We start from the raw sequence: 20,743 nt of genomic DNA, 5'->3' as shown, positions 1-20,743 counted from the left end.
ACCAGTCTGAAAATATTTGCTTTCCTTCGGGTCGATTGCTGGGAGCAGCTGTGGGTGCTGCGTGGTGTCACGTGGGCACTGCCACGAGTCCTGCAGGGCCCTGCCCCACTGTCTGCCCCACCACTGGGCTCTCCAGGGGTTTAAATCCCAGGTTGTCCAGCGGGATCCCAAAGGATGTCAGCTTTGCCTCCATTGTCTGCAGCATGTCGTTGTGTGCCTGGAAGAAAAATGCTCCATGTTCTGGGCTGCCACCCCAAAATCTGGCCCTCCCTGCCAGGACATGGGCACCCTGCAGTCTCCTGAATGGTGGGGGCCCCCCAACAGGCCTTGTTGCACAGGGAAATGAGGGAATGGGGAAAACTGCAGGCTGGGCCAGCAATCCAGGGCACCAAACAGAGCTGCCAGCCTCTGCTCAAGGTCTGGAGGGAAGGCATCTGCTCTTCCTTCTGCTCCCCCAGCCCCAGGAACACAGCATGACTCAGACCCCTTCCTCACCTTGCAGGCTCGGGCCAGCTGGTACTGCAGGTCCTCAATGGTGGCGTTTTTAGAATTGAGCACATCCTGCAAGTGGAGACAGATGCGTTAGACTTGGGTTGCTGGCACCAAGGGCACATCAGCCTGGGGCCACGCTGCAGGCCAGAGCATGTGGCACAGAACACTGAGCAGATGCTTGCACTGAGACATGGCTGGGCAGACAGTCACCACCCTGGAGCCAGCGTTGCCAGGGACAGTGAGCCCTGGGCAAATGCAAAGCACAGGGACCTCCCAAACCATGAGCAGGAATGGCAGCAGAGCCCCACCATCAGCATCACCTGCCTCGCTGCAAGGGGGGGTGGATGGCAACACCTGCTCCTGCAGCACCTCCCCGCCACCACAGCACCAGGGGAATTACAGGGAGAGTCTCCCCAGGATGACGCCGGTGGCTGGAGGCAGCTGAGCAAAGGAATTCAGGGACCCCAGCAGCTGTGGGAGAGCGCGACGCCTCGACGCCTTCCCAGGAATGTGTTTCCTAGTCTGCTGCTGCGGCACCTGCTTGTAGGTGACAAATCCACTGTCCTGTCACACAGACTGAAAGCCTGGGGCTGCTGCTGCCTTCATCACCAGAGCTCCCTGGCAAGACGGAGTCCATGAATCCATGAGCACCGCCATCACCCACTGAGGGGACCAGGAATGGAGCAGCACAAGCAGGAGGACACCAGGGAAGCAGCGGCAAAGCCGAGCAGGAAACCTGCATCCTTTGTGTCTCCAGCCAATGTGAAGCAAATGCTGCTTCTCCAGTTACTGCTGCTGCACGCTCTAGGAATGCGGGTCTTTGAGCCGCCACACCGCGCCAAGGCTCTCTGCTTATGTATTTTTAGCATGCCAGACATTGCAGAGCTGCTGGGAACCTGTCTGTGCTGCCTCTGCAGCCAGCAAGGCCAGGAGGGGCACGGCTGAGGTTCACCAGAGGTGGCTCCCTGCACACGGAGTGCCCAGGGTCGCTGAGATGGGCCGTGCACACAGCCCACAGCTCAGCAGCACATCCTAATGCCACATGGCACCTGTCAGCACAGAGACCTGAGCAGCGCTGCCTGGGGTCATTCTCCTTGAAACAGTCTCCACCTGAGCGAGAGATCAGTGCCAAACGCCCACACGCTCCACTCTCCAGGGAGAGCCGGAGTGCCCTGCGGCACCACGCAGCCATGGGTGTGCTGGGAACAGCTGACACAACAGTCACAGCCCGGCTCTCCACATGGCGCAGCCAACAGCAGAGCAGACTGAGGTGCTTTTGCAGTGTGCTGATGCTGGGGACTGGCCACACAGCCAGGTATGTAACAGTGCAGAGAGAGGACAGGGACTGTCTCCTGCCACACAACCAGGCTCTGCCCTTACGCTGCCCATAGACCTCAGAATTTGACGACGCTCACATCTCCAAGGTTTGCATTTTCCCCAGAGCAGCCTCTGCCCTTCAAGAGGGGGAAAGGAGAGGGCCCTGCACCAGTGCACAGTACCTCCAGCTTCTGTGAGACCAAGGAAAGGGCTCCTGGATCGAGTTTGGAGGCTGCAAAGACCTCGCTGAGCTCCACTTCCTTTTTCTCCAGGACATCGAGGAGTCCTTTCAGCTTGCGTTCCAGGAGCAGGTTCTTGAACCCAGTCTTCTGCTGTACTTCATGAATGGCTTTGGTGAACTTCTGGTAGAGCTCATCTCGCTCTGCCTGCACCTGCTCCAAAACATGGCACAGCTTTACACCATCCTCAGGACCCTTTGGGATATCTTGGCTTGCTGCAGCCCCCCCCACCCCAGCACTTCCTGAGCTCCAGAAGGGAGTAAATTGGCCTTCGCTGTCCTCCCACAGAAGCAGAGACCACGCTCTGCTCAGCCTGGCCTTGACTCCATCCTCCTCTATGCTCTGTCCCAAGGCACTATTTTGGACCACAGAGGGGCCCCAGCATGCAGGGGTCTCTCCTCCCATCCTTGCAGCTGGCAGGAGTTCCTGGCTTACAGCTAGTTAATAAGTGTCCTAATTAGAATCTCTCCTCCAAAGCCTATTTCTGACTGCACTGAATATGTTCCTGCCTTAATGATGGATTGTTAACGAGGCCTCAGATCAGTGTTCATATTCCTGGGGATTTCTACGAATTGCAAATGAGCTCTGTTCTGCCTCAATGCATTTATCTGGGTTAGCTGCAAGGGAGAGGCTCAGTCTGGGAGAACTCAGTCAACAGAATATTCCTTGAAGAGGCTGCACGACAAGCAAGGAAGTGACATCCACATGCTAGCAGAATGAGGGAAATACTGTCCCCATATCTCTCTCTGCTGTAGCAGAAGCCTCTCTATGCAGCTCCACTCCTGACCCAGTGCCACAGCCTCCCACCAGCAGGCCAGGAGGGGACCATCAGCACACGCATGATTGCTCAGTGAAGTACAAGGCTGAGCCTGTCTGCTGAGCACAGGAGACGCCAAAACTGTGATAAGCCTTGTTGGAAGTAGCAGCTAATGCGCCGCTCTGGATTAGAGATTTGGAAAGCTTCCAGCTCAGTACAGCACAAAACAGCCTCTGCAAAGTCCTAGTGCCTAAACCTCTATATGGGGACAGGGTTTGGAGAGAGAAACAGGATGGCCAGACCCACCTGCAGATCTCACCTTAGAGAACCGCTGCTCCAGCACTTCATGTTCCCATTGAAGGTCTTTCAGTTCCTTCTGGTTGATTTTCAGATGGGCTTTTGTGTTCTGCAAGTAGGAGGCAACAATTACAAGACTTCTCTGGGAGATGGGTGTTCTGTGTTCTGGCAAGGGGGAGAGCAACCAGCAGAAGAAATGGGGTTGAGAGAACACAAGCTACAGCCACACCAACACCCTTCCCTCTCTGCAGCAGGGTCTGCTCTTCTTTCTTGCTGCCAGAGTTCTGGAGTCCTGTCTGAGTTCTTACACGCATCCAAATAAGCTGAAAGGGACCCCAGTGCATTTGCCCAGCAGTCTGGCCGAAGAGCTCTCAGCCGAGCGGCAGAGGTCACTGCTGAGCAATGCCAGGAAACAGCCAAAGTGACCCAGGAAAGAATAGAAAAGGGCTCAGCAGGGCTGGCAGCTCACCATCAGAGCCTCCTTGTCCTTATCGTAGTGGGCCAACTTCTTCTGCAGCTCAAACACCAGCTCCTGGGCCTGCTGCAGGGTCTCCTTCAGTTGCTTGTTCTGAAGCAAGGCATCTGCCTTCTCCTTCTCCAGTTGAGTTTCTCTCTGCTTCGCCTCCTCCACCTGTTCCTGTTTTTGGGAACACAAGTGCTAGTTCCTATAGGCAGGGTCTGCCCAGCTCCTCACAGCTTCCCAAGTCCCAACACCCTCCCAGTGCTGGCCCAGCAAGCCACATCTCTCTGTGTACAAGAACTTTGCTCATGTAATGTCGTACAACTCCCAGGAAAACAGGAGTGCCAGGACTTCCACCAGGGAACTGGCCAGATCTGGGGCAAGTTACTGGACCAGCTCCCTGGTGACACTACACAACAGGGCTGCAGCAGCGGGGTCAGAGAGCAGGCAGGCATTACCTTCAGCAAGCTGACGAGCGCCAGGTTTTGGAAGGTGACATCTTCATGGTAGTTCTTGAAGTCATGGAAGGCTTTCTCATGGTTCTTCATCAGCTCACTGATCTGGTTGTTTTTCCTCTCCTCGACTTCATGGATCTCAGTCTTTCGGCGCAGGTCAAGCTGATCCCGCAGAGCTTGCATCTTCCTGTTGTACCTGGCCTCCATCTCTGGGGAAGTGCACAGGGGGCCGAATGAGACCCTCCCACAGAACCTAGGCTCTGTTAGCAAGCAGCAGCCCAACATGTGCCACTGCAGCACTGCTCAAAGACAAGATGCTTGTTAACAGCCCCACAGCAGCTGCCACCAGCACACGGAGCAGTTACGTTGGGACCATGGAGAGCAGAGCCCAGAAATAGCATCCTGGAAACAGGGCATGGAAACGCTCCAAGGCAGCCCGTGAGAACCTGATGCGTCCCCTGAGGAGAGCACTGGAGCCAGGACTTAAATCTGAAAGGACTCCTCCAGCCACCCAGCCAGGCAACTGTGCTCAGCAGTATGGGCTGGCAGCAGTGAGAGCCCTGCCTCCACCCAGCCTGTCCAGGCTCCATTTTCACAGCACATTCAAGCCAGGCTGAGTTCAGTTTGGACAGCACTGTTAGCCACACAGCCCAGCAGCCATGAGCAGAGAGCAAGAATCGAGGGGAGAAGTGGCCTCTTTCTTCTCCAGGAAGGCTAACAGCACAGAGGAGCTCCAAGGAGGCTTCCTCAGCACACAGACACAGGGGCTTCGAGCATGTCCTGACCTTTCACTTGTCTCTCGAAGTCATTGCATAGCTGTGTGATCTCCTCCTCTTGTTTCTGTTAGGGAAAAGTATCATGTTAGAGGCACACAACTCAATCCTGAGGTCACTGCATCACTATACAGCACAGGCTAGAGGCGGCCATTCTCCAGTCACTGATGTCCACACAGGCCATGTCCAGCCACAGGGCTGGAGTCCAGCAATCAGGTGCTGTCCCAGCAAGCAGAAAAAAAACATGGTCAGCCACATCCTGCAGGAGCCTTTCCTGCTCCCTGCGAAAGGCTGCCACCACAGCATGAACCTATTATACAAACCAACCTGTATTAGGTTTTCCAGCTGTCCTCGTGGCTTTGAGCCATGAGATTGACTCTCTTTCCTGCAGGAGAGCTTTCACAGCACTCGCCCCAGGAACCCATTGTCCCTGTTCCTGTGCTCTTTCCAGTGCCTCTCAAGTACATCTGACACTTATATCTGTGGGAAACCCCATTCCCACCTCACCAAGACACCAGAGGATGTAGCCTCCTGCTTGCATACCAGAGACCCACCACTTCCCTCTGCAGCGAAGGCACTTTGCATGCAGATCTGCCCAGCCAGACACTTACCAGGCGCAGGTTTTTCACCACCACCTCGTTGGCCAGCTCTTGCTCCTTCAGGTCCACTTTCAAGGAACGCATCTCTTTGCGCAGCTCTGTCTCCTGAGCCCAGTGATCCTTCTGGGCCCGTTTCATGGACAAGGTACCCTCTACTTTCAGCTCGGAGAGGTTTTCCTGGTGTTCATACAACAAGTGCTTCACCTTCTGCTTGTAAACCTGAAAACAAGCCAGAGACCAGGTGAGAGACATCAGCAGGAGCCAGCAGAAAAACATCTGAAGTTCGGGTATGAACTGAGACACTCCTGACTTGTATCCAGCCCAGCTACTCCCCCTCTGTCTCCTTCCCTTATCTCCCAGGGCACGAGGGAAAAAAAAGGGCCACACATCTCACCCTCCCACCTTGATCTCTACTTGATGCCGCTCCTCTGCCTCCTCCATCTCCCTGTCCTTGTTACGCAGCTCTGCTTTCTTCTCCTCCAGCTGCCGTCGGGTGACCTCCCAGAAGGTGTGGATCTTGTCACGCTCCAGCTGGAAGTAGTTGCGCTCTTCCCGTTCCCGGTCCAGCTCCTTCCTGAGACGTGTAGTGTGCTCCAGCAGCTGCAAAGCAAAGAGGAAAAGAGAAGTAGAGGGAGAAGGAGCACAGCTCCCTTGAAAAACAGGCCTCACAGATATCAGTGGTGAGCTCTGTTACAAGCCTGGAGGACGTGGTATGGAAGCCTTTATTTATTTTCTCTCTAAGAGAGAACAGAAGGAGCGAAGTGCTCAGGAATTGACAAATGACCCCCGAAAAAGAGCAACAAGATCTCGTCCTTTCATAAGCAGACAGGGCTCAGGCATTCCGTCTCACATTCTCAGATGCTAAATAACACTGAGACATGTGAGATCTTATCTGCAGACCAAGGTGCCCCAGAACAGTATTATCTCCTCCTGTGTTTATAGGACATCCAGGGCAGTAGGCCCGTGTTGGGCAGCTATGGCATCTACTTGTCCTCGCTGTCACTAGGGGAGCCTCCCACCCCCAAAGCAGCACAATTCGGGACGTGCTGAGAGTTCAGTGGGCTGCAAAGCACAGAGATGTAGACTGAGAGAACAGGGGGTTGAGCTTAAGCACAATAACCTGCAGAGAAGAGACTGCTCATATCAGAAAGGTAAAGGAAATCTAGTTAAAGGGGAGAACAGACCCCACTGCCACCTGTCAGCCTGGGGCCTCAGCCATGGCACAAGGGATAGCACAGCACTCACCTGCTCCTTGCTCATCTCTTCTAGGGGCACAGCTTCCGGCACTGCTGCGGCTTTGCCCTTTTTCCCCCCTTTTCCACCTTTCTTTTTGGGTGCCTGCAGAAAGAAAATGAAAGTTGTGAGTTGTAAGCACAGTGTGAGTGGGAGCTGTGCTGCACAGGGCTCACAGGATGCCAACACAGCACACCTGCTGCCATGGCGGGGTGGAACGGGTGCTATGTTCGGACCAGGACCAGAACCAGAACCAGAACCAGGACCAGGACCAGGACCAGGACCAGGACCCCGACCCCTCCCCAGGGCACCCCCCCCAGGCGGAAGGCCCAGACACAGCACAACCAGCTCTTCCCTCAGCACCGAGTTCCAGGTGCCCACCACCCCACCCAGGACAGCCCCGTTTCCCGGAGCCCCCACGCCCGGCTCCGGGCCCCCTGGGCCGCTAAGCTGAGTGTTGAAGGCCCCGCGGCCCGGCCCGGCCCAACCCCTCACCATGGCGGCCACGGCTGCTGCGTGATCTCCCAGGCAACGTTAGGACGGGTCCCCCCCCCCGGCTCCGGCCTCCGCCCCCTGCCCGCCCCCGGCCCCACCCCCGCGGCGGGCAGGAGCGAGCGGGCTGCGGGCTGGCACCGGGCCCACCCCGCCCCGCCCAGTACCGGGCACCGAGCACCGACACCGGCAACCGGCACCGGCCCGGCCCGGCCGGCCCATGGAGGCTCCGGGAGCGGGCCGGTACCGCAGGTGAGCGGGGATGGGGGGGGCTGGAGTGGGGTGAGGGCAGCCCGGCACCGCGGGATCGGGTCGGGCCGAGCGGGGCACGGGGGTGACGGGGAGGGGGAGGGTAGGTGTGCAACGGGAGGGGGGTGTGTGTGCAGGGGGTGTGTCCGAACGGGGAGCAGACCTGCACTACGAACATGAAGGTGGCTGTGAGCTGGGGACATGGAGTGCGGCACATCTCACCCCTGCCCTATATGAACCCCCACCCCCTGCCCTATATGAACCCCCACCCCTGCCCTATATGAACCCCCACCCCCTGCCCTATATGAACCCCCACCCCCTGCCCTATATGAACCCCCACCCCTTGCCCTACTATGAACCCCCACCCCCTGCCCAAAGATGAACTCCTCCACCCCTGCCCTATCATGAACCCCACCCCTGCGGTGCCTATATGACCCCCACCCCTGCCCTATCTGAACCCCCGCCCCGCTGAGCGGTTCAGCCGGGCTCGCAGGAGTCTGAGATGTGCCCCATGGAGCCGGAGCCGTGGCGCTGCCACCTGCCTGCAGGCAGCGGTGTGACACCTGCGGGCACCGGCCGTAACGCTACACCCGGGGGTTCCTGGAGCCGTGGTGTTGTTCGGGCGGCATCGTGTGTCTCCTGCACACTCCCATCCCTCCTCAGTGTGTGTCTCCTCTCCTCCCATCCCTCCTGACTGTGCCCTGTGCGCCGCTGTGCCGCTCGCTGACAGCCCCGGCCATGCCCTCCCACCTCACCAGGTCCTTGAGATGGGTTGGGGATCCTGGTGGGGTGACCGGAGCCCCCCATTGGGGTGAATGGAGCCCACTGCTGTCTCACTCTGCGGTTGACGTGAGTCAGCAGAGCACCGAGCCCTGATGCTGGCCTTGCTCCTTGCCAGGAGACAGCCGGTGAGCCTGAGCAACGCAGCACGGAGACGACATGCAGACGGGGGCCAGAGGGGATTGCTGCGGCAGGGACCAGCGCCCCGGTGGGTGGGGGCTCTGCTGGGGGGAGTGGGGATGGGATGATGGCGGGGGAAGGACGTGCTTTGGATGGTGGTTGCCCACCCTGGGGTTGAGGTTGAGGATGTGCATGGCTCTTCCTGGCCAAGGAGCAGGGTGGGAATCTGGTTTCCCAGATGGAGGAGGGGTGGTGGTAGTGATGGGTGTCCTGTCCTACCTTGCAGGGCTGGGACATGGTGTTGGGACAGTCGCTTGGGCATTGTGCTGCTTCCTTGTCAAATGCCATTGTTAATTTCCCTTTCCCTCTGCTGGCTCCTTTGGGCAGTGGGATTTCTGTCCCCTGCCCACCACAGTGCCAGCTGCCTGGGGGAAGGAGGCAATGCCCTGCCCCCAGTGAGCCTGTCCCCATACCATCTCACCCAGCAGCTAACTAGGACAGGGCCCAGCGGTGGGTAGCTGGGTCCAGCTGTGACACCAAGCAGACCAGGGGCCATAGTGCCCTATGCTGCTGCACACACACTGGGCCTCTTGGCCCTGCCCAGTGCCAGCTCAGCCCTGGCTGTCCCTGACGAGGGGCTTTTCCAGGCACTGCCTCTGCCCAGCCCCGCCAGCTCTTCTCAGGAGACAAAACGCCCCTTGTCTGGGCTCTGGGCTCTGAACAGGCTGTGCTTTTGTCTCACCGACACAAAAGGGCTGTGAGGGGCGGGGGGCTGCCGGCTGCGGGGAATGGGACTGATGGGGCCCATGGCAGCTGCTCCAGGCAGCATCGCCCGTCCTGCAGGGGGCACAGGGTTGGGGAGCTGCTGTTCCCTCCATCAAATAGCCCTGGGCACCCAGGGCGGTAGCATCAAGGCCACAGGAGGGAGCTGCCTTTGCTGCCCCAGCCCTGCACCTACACAGCGGGTGCCGGTTCTGCAGAGCTGGGCAAAGAGGCACTGGCTCCAGAACGAACAGCAGGGACCCCCATCCCTGGGACAGCGGAGGAGACCACTGGTGCCCCCACGGAGGAACAGGGTGGCATCCCCATCCCCACTGCCAGCCTGCTGCAGGTCACCGAGCGGAGACGTGAGTGCAGCCCCTGCACAGCCCCTGCCTTCCCCTGTGTCCCCTGTTGCCCCCACAGTCCCTGCCCGGCCCCTGCCCACCCCAAGCCAGTCATTGTCACCCACCCCTCCCAATCCCTTGTCCCTCCCTGGGTCCATGCCCAGCGCCCTCAGATCCCACCAGGGGCTCTGGCAGCTGCCCACCCTCCGTCCCGCTGCCCACAGAGCCGCTGAGCAGCGTGTCCTCGCTGGAGGTGCACTTTGACCTGCTGGACCTCACAGAGCTGACCGACATGTCAGACCAGGAGCTGGCCGAGGTCTTCGCTGATTCTGACGAGGAGAACGTGGCCAGCGAGTCGCCTGGCGGTGAGTGAACGTCTGCCTGCACCCCGCTCTGCCACCGTGCCCAGGAGGCTGAGCTGCCTGTCCCCATAGGGCTGCACCCGCAGGCAATGCCGCGGGCAGGGTACCTGCGCTCACCATCCTGGACTCGTGCACGCGAGCATGGCCGGGACAAGAAGCATCTCAGTGACTCAGAGCTGCAGCCGGGCACCACGGACGCCTTCCTGGCAGTGGAGCAGCCACAGCAGGAGTAGGAGCTGCCCCGGCTGGTGGGGACAGACACGGGGACACGCAGAGCTGGGTGCTTTGCCTTGTCCCCAGCACTTTCTGACCACGTTCCCCACTCCCTGCCCCAGGAAAAAGCCGTGCAGGACAAAGGACTCGCTATGGGACAAGTGGCGTGACCGGGCCTGTGGGGTGGCAGCTTCAGACCACGGGTACCAAGCAATGCCAAAGCTGGTGGCTTGGTGGGGAGGGGGAACTGGCCCCCTCGGCCCTGTAGCACAATGGGGGCTGCACTGCCTGGCCCCCACCTCCTTCCCACCATGGTCCCACTGTGGCAGGACCAGGAGCCGTGCAGTGTCTGCACTGTACCGCCCACCGCCATGTAGCAGTTGTGTGTACTGTTAAAACCAACCAACCCGTGGCCACTGCTCTGCCCTGTGTCCATTGCTGCAGGGAAGGGGGGGATGTAACCCCTGGATGGGGTGGGGGCTGCCAGGAGCAGCAGGATACAGGGAGGTGGGACATGCTCTGCAGGAGCAGAACTGAGCACAAGGAAAGCTAGGAGGAGGGATGGGGGGGAGCTGGCACACGGGCAGAGCCAGACTTCATCTGCAAGGGCCCATCCCATTGCTTCCATCATGCCCACCACAGCTCCCTCAGCCCTGCCCCCCACTCTGCCAGGAGCAGCCCCAAGGCAGAACTGTGACTGCGGCGCTGTGCAAAGAGGCCACGCAGCTGTGACACACCGGGCAAGTGTTGCAGGAGTGGTGTTGGGGGACAGCATGTGCAGTGGGGGCTCCCGCAAGCAGCAGTGCGCAATTGGAATAGCAGAGGAGGCAGTGGTGCGTCCTACCCCTGCCGTAGTGTCACACACCAGCACTGCCCTTAAACCCCTCCCCAGCGTCCCTCAGCCCCGGCCTTCAGTGTTCTAATGCCTCCCATAACGCAGGGGAGGAAGAAGAGATGCTTCCCCCAGACCAGCAGCATCCAACCAGGTAGTGTCCACCCAGCACATGTGGCTGCATGTGGTGGCTGCCGGCAGCCCCACCAGGTTGGGACCCCCCGGTTCTCCCTCAGCCGCCATGCCCAGCCCTTAGGGAGCACGTGGAAGCCTCAGCCCCATCCAGGCACCCTCACCCTTCCTGGCTGAGCCCGTTCCTCCGGCTCTGCCGGTGTGTTCGCCCACGCAGTGTGGCTGCAGGTGGCAAAGTGCAGGACCCCCGCCCAGCACAAGTCCTGGCCCCACGTGAGCGGCAGAACTGAAGTTTGCAGGGCAGCCTCCGTGGTCATCTGTCCATTGCAGGGCCCTGGTGGCCGTGGAGCTGGGCCCTCGCTCAGGGCTCTGCCTCGGCCACAGAGTCCTGGAAGAGGGACTGCTTGCGCAGGCTCAGCCGGGCGCACTTGGGGCACGTGGTGGAGTTGTCGTAGTAGCAGTCCCTGTGGGGAAGGGATGCTGTGGGGAAGCACGCGGGCCCTGGAACCACCCGTCCCTCCCCCCTGCAGCACCCAAAGGGATGCAGGTGGCTCCAGACAAGGCGCCTGCCCTACCTGTGGAAGACAGCAGAGCAGTCAGTGCACACTGAGGTGTGGCTGTCAAAGGGGAACAGCACGTCGCCCTCCTTGCAAAGCTCACACACGAAGCCTTTCGCCTGGCAACGCTGGGGTGAGAAAAACCAGAGGAGCCGCTGGTACCTGGGTGCTGACAAGGACCCCCAGGGCTTCACCAGTGCCCTCCAGTCCTGCAGGTCTCAGCCCAGGCTGCCCTGCAGCACCGCCCCACTCACCTCGCAGTCCAGCTTGATGTGCTTGGCAAAGAGCGTGTGGATCTCGGTCAGGGAGCAGCTCAGGCGCCCAGCCTCGATGTCAATGAGGTCCTGCAGCGAGTACATCTCGTCGTTCTCTACAAAGTGCTGTCGGTCCTGCAGCTGTATGGACAGGCAGGTGTCACTGCTGTGTCCACGTACCCACGGCCTCCCCCGTGCCCGTCACTGGGCCTGACCTGCAGCAGCAGCCGAGCCTCCATTGCCTCCTTGCAGGTGATGAAGTACGGCTTCATGAGCAGGATGTCCTGGCGCAGTTTCTGCGGGGGCAGCGGGGACCAGTGGTGTGTTGGGAGTGGGGAGAGAGACAGGGAGAAGGTGGTGGGAGGGGCAAGATGGAGGACGGTGATGAGACAGGGGTGGTGTGGGAATGGGATGGGATAAGGATGGGCATCGGGTGAGGACAGTGCCAGGACAAGGCTGGGTCAGCCTCAGCCCTGCAGTTCAAGCACCCTCCCAGCTTATCCTTAATGTTGCCCCCGCCCTGTGCCACACTCCCACCAGCCCTGGACCCCACCCATGGCCACACCACGCTCACCCGGATCTCCACCAGCTCCTCCACGTAGTTGAAGAGCAGAGGGTTGATCTCCCGTAGCTTCAGCACAGGCCGTGACACCATCAGCGCCAGGTACCGCATGCTGCAGCGGGACACCTGCACATACAGCACTGTCACACTGTGTGCGGGGCCAGCGGGGCCTTGCAGGGCACAGGCTGAGCCCTCCAGCCCCATGGCACAGCAAGTGCCTTCCAGCCAGATACGTGGAAACCTGAGTGATCCCAGGGACCCCTGTGCCCCCCACCAGCACCGCGGGCACCTTGCGGGGCTCAAAGTCCCAGTTGTGGATGGCGCGTGCGGGGACGACAGCCAGGTCATTCCAATGGCAGCTGCTGCAGTAGTAGAGGCCGGTGTAGTCGCACTGTCGGGCCTCACTGGGCACCCCCCCTGCAGTAAGGCACACAGTGGTACCAGCACCCGCACTGAAACCACCACCCCAAAAGCAGCCCCCAGCCCCACACATCCCCCATACCCCCCCCAGCCACAGCCCTCGGTGTCTTACTGAGGGCGATGGGGGCCCGGCACTCAGCACAGCGGTAGTCCTGGCTGTCCAGCCCGCTCTCAGGGCAGATGCTGAGCTGGTACTCGGCCTGGTGGCTCACCTTGGACCTGACGCAGGGCTTGGTGACCAGGGGCAGGCACTTGCTGTGGCACCGATAGTAGCACCCTGCGGGCAGGTGGTTGTCAGCTCAGGGCTAAGGGGGGGGTTGCAGGGTGGGTGTCAGTGCCCCCGACCCACCTGTGCAGGTGTACCAGGTCTGGATGAGGCCCCAGATGATGGTGCTGCACTTGTCACACATCTGCTTGACACTCTTGCTCTTTTCCTTGTAGAAGCGGTGCTCCAGCACCACGCGGATGTTGGGCTCCTCTTCATCAGGGTCCTGTGGGTGGGAGGAAGGGGGTCAACGCAGCCCTCTGGTGCCCTCAGGACCCTCAGAGTCCTCCCAGGACCCTCACCTCCCTCCCAAGATATTCAGAGCCCCATTCCCTCAAGAGTCCTCCCCTGAAACACGAGAATAACCCCAGGACCCTCAGATCCCTTCCCGAGCACCTTGTCCCTGTGCTCCCGGACCCTCAGCCCCCTGCCCTCAGAACCCCCCACCTCCCAACCCCCCCATGACCCTCAGAGTTCTCCCAGGACCCTCAGATCCACACTCTTGGACCCTCAGCCTCCCCAGCCCCTCCCTCAGATCCTCCTCAGGACCCACACGGTCCCCCCACGACCCTCAGAACCCCTCCCTGGACCCTCACTACCCTTCCCCGTGACTCTTATCCCCCTCCAGAACACCCCCAGCATCCTCAGGGCTCCCCGCAGGTCCTTCAAATCCCTTCCCAAGGACCCTCTTCCCACCCAGGACCCCCGCAGGACCTTCAGACCCCCCATGTGACCCTCATTGTTCACCCCACGCCGTTCAGAGCCGCCCCCTCCCCACCTGCAGCTCCTGCAGTTTGAGCCGGAGGTGGATGAGCCGCACGACCGCGTCCTTCTGCCGCTCCGAGTGTTCGGGCAGCGCCAGGATGGCACGGCGACAATCCTCGATGGCGCGGCGCAACTGCTGCACGTCGGGCGCCAGGATCAGACCCTGCGGCGGGGGGGAACGGGAGGAGAACGGGAGAGAACGGGAGGAAGGTGAACCGCAGCCCCCGGCGCCGCCGCTGCCCCCGGCCGTGCCGGCCGCACTCACCACGGGCCGTGAGAAGTGATCCTCCGCCAGCCCCAGGTCCATGGGTCGCTCCGAACCGTCCCCGTCGCCCTGACCCGGTTCGTGCCGCCGGGCCGCATCCAGCGGGGGAGCACCGGGAGGCGGCGGCTCGTCCTCGCCCCCCCCGCCGCCACCACCGGGAGGCTCCGGGCCCTTGTTGAAGGGGTTGAGATGCGCCTGCCGGAACCGCGCCAGCCTCTCGTCGTACGCCATCGCCCTGCGGGACACGGAACCGGCAACACGCGGCACCGCCCGCACCGGGACCGGCAGCGGCACCGGCACCGGGACCGGCTCCGGGCCGCCGGGGGGCGGGGACAGCGCCGAGCCCACCCCGCTGCCCGCCCCGCCCGTCCCTCTATCGCCCCCTGGCGGCCGGCGGAGCGCACAGCGCTGGGTGGGGCTGCGGGAGCGCTCGCGTCCCATCGATCCCGATCCCCCCCCGCAGCCCATTGTCTGCGCGGCACCGCGACCCTACAGCCCCAACACACACCCAGAGGGATGGGAGCCCCCCCAGCACCACAACAGGGTATGGGGGCTGCGTTAGCACCAAGCAGGAGCAGGGAATCTCCCATAGAAAGAGTGGGGGTCCTGTATTGCTCAGGGTCCGTGTGTGTGTTGGGGTGTCCCTGGCTCTATTAGAGCTGAACACAGCCCTGCATGGCCCGGGGGAACCGCCGAGACAGTGCGAAGTGATTGGGGCAGGAGATGGGGACAGAGCCCTGTGGGAGGGGGCACAGCACAGACAGGGGGGCTTTGCAGCAGTGCATGGGGTGGGACTCAGCATTATATGAGCAGAAGTCAGTACAGCCACGGTGGGCTCATGTGGTCCTCAATTTCCCTTCCATTACGGGCTGAAAAGGGAATAGTATGACACCCCCCCACCCCCCAAAGGTCAGCAACCAGAGCCAGGAGTAACCGGACAGCCATAAATTTATTGAGTATTCAAAAAAAATATGAGACACAAACAGTAAAAAACAAAAAAAGAGGAAGGGGGAGCCCATGGGGAGGGGGCACAGGGGAGGGGGGGAGGGGGGTCAAGCTAACATGGGGCTGAGGGGAGCAGACACTGAGGGGCGAGGCCGGGGCCTCCCCCGAAGCAGCGAGTGTGGGGCCATCACTTGGCGCCCTGCGCCTCCGACTCCTCCTCGTCGTCCTCGTACATCTCGCCCTCCTCCTCGGCCGTGGCGTCCTGGTACTGCTGGTACTCCGACACCAGGTCGTTCATGTTGCTCTCGGCCTCGGTGAACTCCATCTCGTCCATCCCCTCCCCCGTGTACCAATGCAGGAAGGCCTTGCGGCGGAACATGGCCGTGAACTGCTCTGAGATGCGTTTGAACAGCTCCTGGATGGCCGTGCTGTTCCCGATGAAGGTGGCGGACATCTTGAGGCCACGTGGCGGGATGTCACACACGGCCACTTTGACGTTGTTGGGGATCCACTCCACAAAGTAGCTGCTGTTCTTGTTCTGGATGTTCAACATCTGCTCGTCCACCTCCTTCATGGACATACGGCCACGGAAGACGGTAGCCACAGTGAGGTAGCGGCCGTGGCGCGGGTCGCAGGCAGCCATCATGTTCTTGGCATCGAACATCTGCTGGGTGAGCTCGGGCACCGTCAGGGCTCGGTACTGCTGGCTGCCACGGCTTGTCAGCGGGGCGAAGCCGGGCATGAAGAAGTGCAGCCGGGGGAAGGGCACCATATTGACCGCCAGCTTGCGCAGGTCGGCGTTCAGCTGGCCGGGGAAGCGAAGGCAGGTGGTCACGCCGCTCATGGTGGCCGACACCAGGTGGTTGAGGTCCCCGTACGTGGGAGTGGTGAGCTTCAGGGTGCGGAAGCAGATGTCGTACAGGGCCTCGTTGTCGATGCAGTAGGTCTCATCTGTGTTCTCCACCAGCTGGTGCACCGACAGCGTGGCGTTGTAGGGCTCCACCACCGTGTCTGATACCTTCGGGGAGGGCACGACGCTGAACGTGTTCATGATGCGGTCGGGGTACTCCTCCCGGATCTTGCTGATGAGCAGGGTGCCCATCCCAGAGCCGGTGCCGCCACCCAGCGAGTGGGTCAGCTGGAAGCCCTGCAGGCAGTCGCAGCTTTCTGACTCCTTCCTCACCACGTCCAGCACAGAGTCCACCAGCTCAGCGCCTTCCGTGTAGTGCCCCTTGGCCCAGTTGTTGCCGGCCCCGCTCTGACCTGGGCATGAGGACACACAAAGGACGCATTGGGCGGAGGGCACGGGGTGAGGATCTGGGATCGGGTTGGGGCCGGGCACCACGAGGATGCGCCTGCGGGCAGCCCCGGGGTGTCCCCTCGTGGCGTGGGGTGTGGCTACCTACCGAAAATGAAGTTGTCGGGGCGGAAGAGGTGCCCGAAGGCTCCCGAGCGCACGCTGTCCATCGTGCCCGGCTCCAGATCCACCAGGATGGCGCGAGGCACGTACTTGTGAGCTGCAGGGAGAGCACACTGTGCCAGGGGGAACAGCCACCACCCAACCCCCCACATCTGTGCCCCAAAACAGAGCGACCCCCGAGGCCGCGTCCTTCCAACGTGTCCTCTCCTCCTCCAAACAAAGGAGTTCCCTTTGGGCAATTCTTACCTCCCCCTTCCCACCCTCCCCCCACCCCCACTGGGTCCCATGGGGCTGGTCCATCCATTTCACGTCCCTCCATCCCCCTCAAAAAGACTTATACCCTTACAGAGCCTCGTGGGCTCTACTCATGTGCCACAGAGCTCAGCGCACCCGTGTCCCCCTCCCTTTTGTCCCCACAATATAGGATTCCCATGGGGCTGGGGGCATTCCCTCCCTCCCCCCCCACCCACAAAACCACAGGTTCCTATGGGACTGAGAGCAGGATTGTGTCCCAGCGGGGACAGTGGCCGCAGGATGGAGCGTGGGGACATGAGGTGGGGGGGCGGGGGGGGGGTCCATGCGGGGGGGGTGCACCGCTTACAAGAGGCCTCATTGTAGTACACGTTGATCCTCTCGAGCTGCAGGTCGCTGTCCCCGTGGTAGCTGCCGGTGGGGTCGATGCCGTGCTCATCGCTGATCACCTCCCAGAACTGGTTTGGGGTGGGGGGGGCACGGGGTCAGCGTCCCCGGGTGTCCTCCCCGCACCCCCCGCGCCGGTACAGCTGCAACCCATCGCCGGGGGAAGAGAAGGAGGGAGGGAGGGAGGGAGGGAGGGATGGCGCACCCCGACTCCCCACCCCACCCCAGGGTGGGTGCGATCCCCGCACCGGGCGGAGGGGGGGACACGGGGGGACACGGGGGGTCCCGCATCCCGGGGGTCGCAGCCCCATCCCGCACCGCAGCCCCGTCCGCAGGGTGGGCGCTGTCCGCGGTGCTGAACGGCGGCGGGGCCGGAACCCGCGGGCGGCGGCGGACAAAGGAGCGGGGCGGGGCCCTTTGTCCTCCCGGTGCGGCGGGGACGGAGGCGGTGCGGGGGGTGGGGGGGGCCCTTTGTCCGCCCCGCCGTTACCTTGGCCCCGATCTGGTTGCCGCACTGCCCGGCCTGGATGTGCACGATCTCCCTCATGGTGCGGCCGGACCGAAGCGGGTCGGGAACGGAGCGGCACCGGGAGAGAAGCGGCACCGGGAGCGCGGGGGGCGGATCCGCCGCCGCCGCCGCCTTTATAGCCGCCCCGCGCCGCACCGGGCCGGGCGCTGACATCACCGGAGCTCCGCCGCCAATCAGCGAACGCCGCCGCAGCGCTGCAACTGCCCCTGCGGCACCGGCGCCGCCGCCGCCCCGCCCGGCCCGGCCCGGCCCGGCCCGATTCTCTCCTGCCGGGTTCGACCCCGCTGCACCGTGAGGCCTCGGGAGCGGCCCGGGCCGACCCGGCGGTACCGCGCTGCCGGAGCATCCCCGGGACACGGGACACACAGAGAGGGGGGGGGGGACACGCGGTGGGGGAAGGGTGTCTGCAGCCATTGTGGGGGAGGAGACCCGCCCACTCGGACACGCGTGGGGGACCCAGCATCGGGGATCGGGCGAGGGCACGGGGATGGGGAGACCCCCGGACCCTCCCGAGCGTCGCATATGGCTGGATCACGGTCCGCTTCGTGTCCCGGGGATAAAGGGGCCAACGCCCACCGGGGGCTGTACCGGGGAGGGCGCGGTGTCCCGGAGCCCCGAGGACCGCACTGCGTGCCGCCGTAGAACAAAGGCGATGGCGTTCGGAGCCGCCTTTGTCCCGCGGTTGTCGCTCTCCGCAGCCCCCACCCCCCTGTGCAGCCCCTCGGGGAGCGGCCGGATCCCCCCGCGGTGCTGGTGCCGGAACCGGTGCTTGCATCGCTGCTCTCGGGCAGCCATCCGCCCGCGGGTCAACGTGGGGCACGGGCTGGTGCAAAGCGCCCCGGTCCCGGTGCTCAGGGCTGCCCCACATCCAGCACCCGCGGCCACGAGCGGTGCCAGGCACACATCACTGCAAAGAGCCTTTATTGGGGAGCACGAGGCCAGGCAGTCCAACCCCGGCTGCATTGGGGCACCCAGGGGACACCCCACAGTGTGTCCATCTGTCCATCCACCTGTCTGTCCCTCCATCCATCCATCCATCATCCATCCATCCATCCATCCATCATCCATCCATCCATCCATCCATCCATCCATCCATCCATCATCCATCCATCCATCATCCATCCATCCTCCTGTCTGTGCTGCTGCCTACCAGGAGCACAGCACCACCTCCCGCAGCGTCCGCCGGAGCTCCTGGCTCCGGAAGGCATAGATCAGGGGATCGACCACTGAGTTGCAGATGATGAGGATGAGGAAGAGGTTGAAATAGCTGAAGAAGCAGGTGCAGAAGGGGTTGGTGGGGCAGGTGACGATGAGGATGAGGTGGAAGAAGAAGGGCCCCCAGCAGATGAAGAAGACTCCCAGCAGGATGGTGAGCGTGACGGCTCCCTTCAGGCTGCTGGTGCGGTAGATGGTGGGCTGCTTCTGCTGGCTGGAGATGCTGCGCACGTGATGGCGAGCCAGCGCGAACATGTGGATGTAGAGCACCAGCATGAGGACCAGCATGAAGAGGAAGAAGCCGATGAGGCAGAGCAGGATGGCGTTGTTGCGGTAGTAGGTGATGAAGACGGTGCTGGAGACGGTGCTGGCCAGCCAGACGCTGGCCATGGTGACCACGGCGCGCTGCAGCGTCATGATGCTGTGGTAGCGCAGCGCGTAGAAGATGGTGATGTAGCGGTCCACGGCGATGACCCCCAGGAAGGAGAGGGAGGACACGACGGAGCTGCAGATGAGCATGTCGATGACGTTGTCCATGTGGCGGACGATGCTGGCGCGGATCACCAGCACGCCGTGCTCCATCAGCAGCATGAAGAGCGTCTCGGCCAGGTTGCTGACGCTCACCAGCATGTCGGAGACGGCCAGGCAGCAGATGAAGTAGTACATGGGCGAGTGCAGATTCCTGTTCTTGAGGATGGCAGCAACCACCAGCAGGTTCTCCACCAGGCTCACCAGCCCCAGCGTCAGGAACAGCTCATTGGGGATGTCCAGCCCCTGGCACCAGGCGCCGCCGGCCCCGGCTGTGGTGTTGCTCTGGTTGCCCTCAGTGGCGTTCCAGGGCTCGCGCAGCAGGCGCAGGGGGGCCAGCGTCGACATGGCCCCGGCCTCGGCCCCAGGGACCCCCAGGCTGGGGGCCGTGGCCCCGAGCACAACCACAGCACCTACAAAGCCCCCGTGTGCCCTATCAGCCCTGCCAGCGCTGCCACAGAGCCCAGCCACGAGGCAGAGGGGATGTGGGCACCTCTGCGTCCCGGGCACAGGGATGGGGAAGGGGTCCCCCACCCAGGACCCCACCGGGCAGCAGCGCGGGAACCCCGCTGTCTCAGCCGCTCTCCCCGCCAGCACTGCCCAGCGTATCTGGAGCTCAGTGAGAGCTCAGCGGCGGAGATGGGGAAGAAAAGGCCCTTTCTCTGTCCTAATTTAAAGCTGGCTCCCTCGGCTCCTCCTCCCGAGAAGGGTGGGCACACACATGACGGCCTGTGCCTGGGTAGCCGGGGGCTGAGCCGTGCTGGGGCACTGTGCACAGCGGGGTCTCTGTGTGCCTCGGGGTCCCATGTGCCCTAGGGCTGGACATACCATCGGGGGTCTGTGCACCACAGTGGGTTTCCCTGCCCCTTGTGGGAACCTGGTGTGCTGGGGGCTGCCCACACCGGGGATCTCATGCTCCATGGGGTTTTGCATGCCCTGCGGAGCCGCTATGCCCTGGGGACCCCATGACAAGAGCAGTGCGAAGGGCAGAGCCCATATGCAGCCACAGCCACATCCCCCCAGTGTCCCTGTGCCATGCTGCGGTGCTGTGAGGGTCCCCCTGGGGATCGTCAAAGAAGCGATTGAGCGCAGTTCTGTGCTGTGGCCGCTCACGGTCTCTTGCACAGCGCGGTGCCCTGGGAGCTCAGGCAGGCCGGGATGCGGGGCCCATCTGACCATCATGTGCCTTCAGCTCACGGTCGATGCCTGGAGCTGCTCAGCCACCAAAGAGCCATTCAGGTTCCATTCAACGGCTGTTCCCACCGGATGCTTCCACCCCATTCTTGTGGGGGCCGGGGCCTCCCCAGGGCTCAGAGTTGCCCCCGGCCCCGCGTGGATAAAAGCAGCTGTGTGCAGGGCGGGCGCTCGGTGCCAGGCATGGTTCATACCACGATCGGCACGCAGAGCTGAGGTCAGGGCACCCATCTCCGCTGCTGCGCTGGGAGCAGCGAGGATACGGTGGGAAGCTGCA

At 62.3% G+C, this 20,743-nt stretch overlaps 4 protein-coding genes across 5 annotated transcripts; 1 reads left to right on the top strand and 3 right to left on the bottom strand.

Moving 5' to 3' along the window:
* Positions 1-7,196, bottom strand: GAS8 (growth arrest specific 8). Its single transcript, XM_015874375.1, has 11 exons — positions 7,118-7,196; positions 6,635-6,727; positions 5,792-5,989; positions 5,402-5,608; positions 4,803-4,857; positions 4,021-4,226; positions 3,572-3,739; positions 3,125-3,211; positions 1,992-2,201; positions 496-561; positions 1-217 (listed from the first exon to the last, which is right to left on the bottom strand). Exons 1-11 carry the CDS (start codon positions 7,118-7,120, stop codon positions 68-70), a joined length of 1,443 nt encoding a protein of 480 aa, XP_015729861.1. The 5' UTR covers positions 7,121-7,196; the 3' UTR covers positions 1-67.
* An 8-nt stretch (positions 7,197-7,204) lies between these two features.
* DBNDD1 (dysbindin domain containing 1) lies at positions 7,205-10,364 on the top strand. Of its 2 annotated transcripts, XM_015874372.2 has the most exons (6): positions 7,205-7,366; positions 8,262-8,351; positions 9,244-9,390; positions 9,594-9,734; positions 9,804-9,979; positions 10,067-10,364. In XM_015874372.2, the coding sequence occupies exons 2-5, from the start codon at positions 8,303-8,305 to the stop codon at positions 9,962-9,964; spliced, it is 498 nt and encodes a 165-aa protein (XP_015729858.1). In that variant the 5' UTR covers positions 7,205-7,366; positions 8,262-8,302; the 3' UTR covers positions 9,965-9,979; positions 10,067-10,364. The 2 variants fall into 2 exon arrangements, with proteins under 2 accessions (XP_015729858.1, XP_015729857.1); XM_015874371.2 differs by having other exon boundaries at positions 9,804-10,363.
* Positions 10,365-10,671: 307 nt separating this feature from the next.
* Positions 10,672-14,319, bottom strand: DEF8 (differentially expressed in FDCP 8 homolog). The gene is made up of 10 exons (XM_015874368.2): positions 13,997-14,319; positions 13,745-13,894; positions 13,051-13,192; positions 12,814-12,978; positions 12,571-12,698; positions 12,294-12,407; positions 11,935-12,015; positions 11,720-11,860; positions 11,484-11,593; positions 10,672-11,372 (listed from the first exon to the last, which is right to left on the bottom strand). Exons 1-10 carry the CDS (start codon positions 14,225-14,227, stop codon positions 11,270-11,272), a joined length of 1,365 nt encoding a protein of 454 aa, XP_015729854.1. The 5' UTR covers positions 14,228-14,319; the 3' UTR covers positions 10,672-11,269.
* A 607-nt stretch (positions 14,320-14,926) lies between these two features.
* Positions 14,927-19,635, bottom strand: TUBB3 (tubulin beta 3 class III). The gene is made up of 5 exons (XM_015874226.1): positions 18,677-19,635; positions 17,491-17,863; positions 16,963-17,071; positions 16,348-16,458; positions 14,927-16,204 (listed from the first exon to the last, which is right to left on the bottom strand). The coding sequence occupies exons 1-5, from the start codon at positions 19,618-19,620 to the stop codon at positions 15,129-15,131; spliced, it is 2,613 nt and encodes an 870-aa protein (XP_015729712.1). The 5' UTR covers positions 19,621-19,635; the 3' UTR covers positions 14,927-15,128.
* Positions 19,636-20,743: the final 1,108 nt, after the last annotated feature.

This window comes from Coturnix japonica, chromosome 11 (genome assembly GCF_001577835.2).
Source record: "Coturnix japonica isolate 7356 chromosome 11, Coturnix japonica 2.1, whole genome shotgun sequence".
Lineage (NCBI taxonomy): Eukaryota > Metazoa > Chordata > Aves > Galliformes > Phasianidae > Coturnix > Coturnix japonica.
This window is presented reverse-complemented; position numbering and strand designations above follow the sequence as displayed.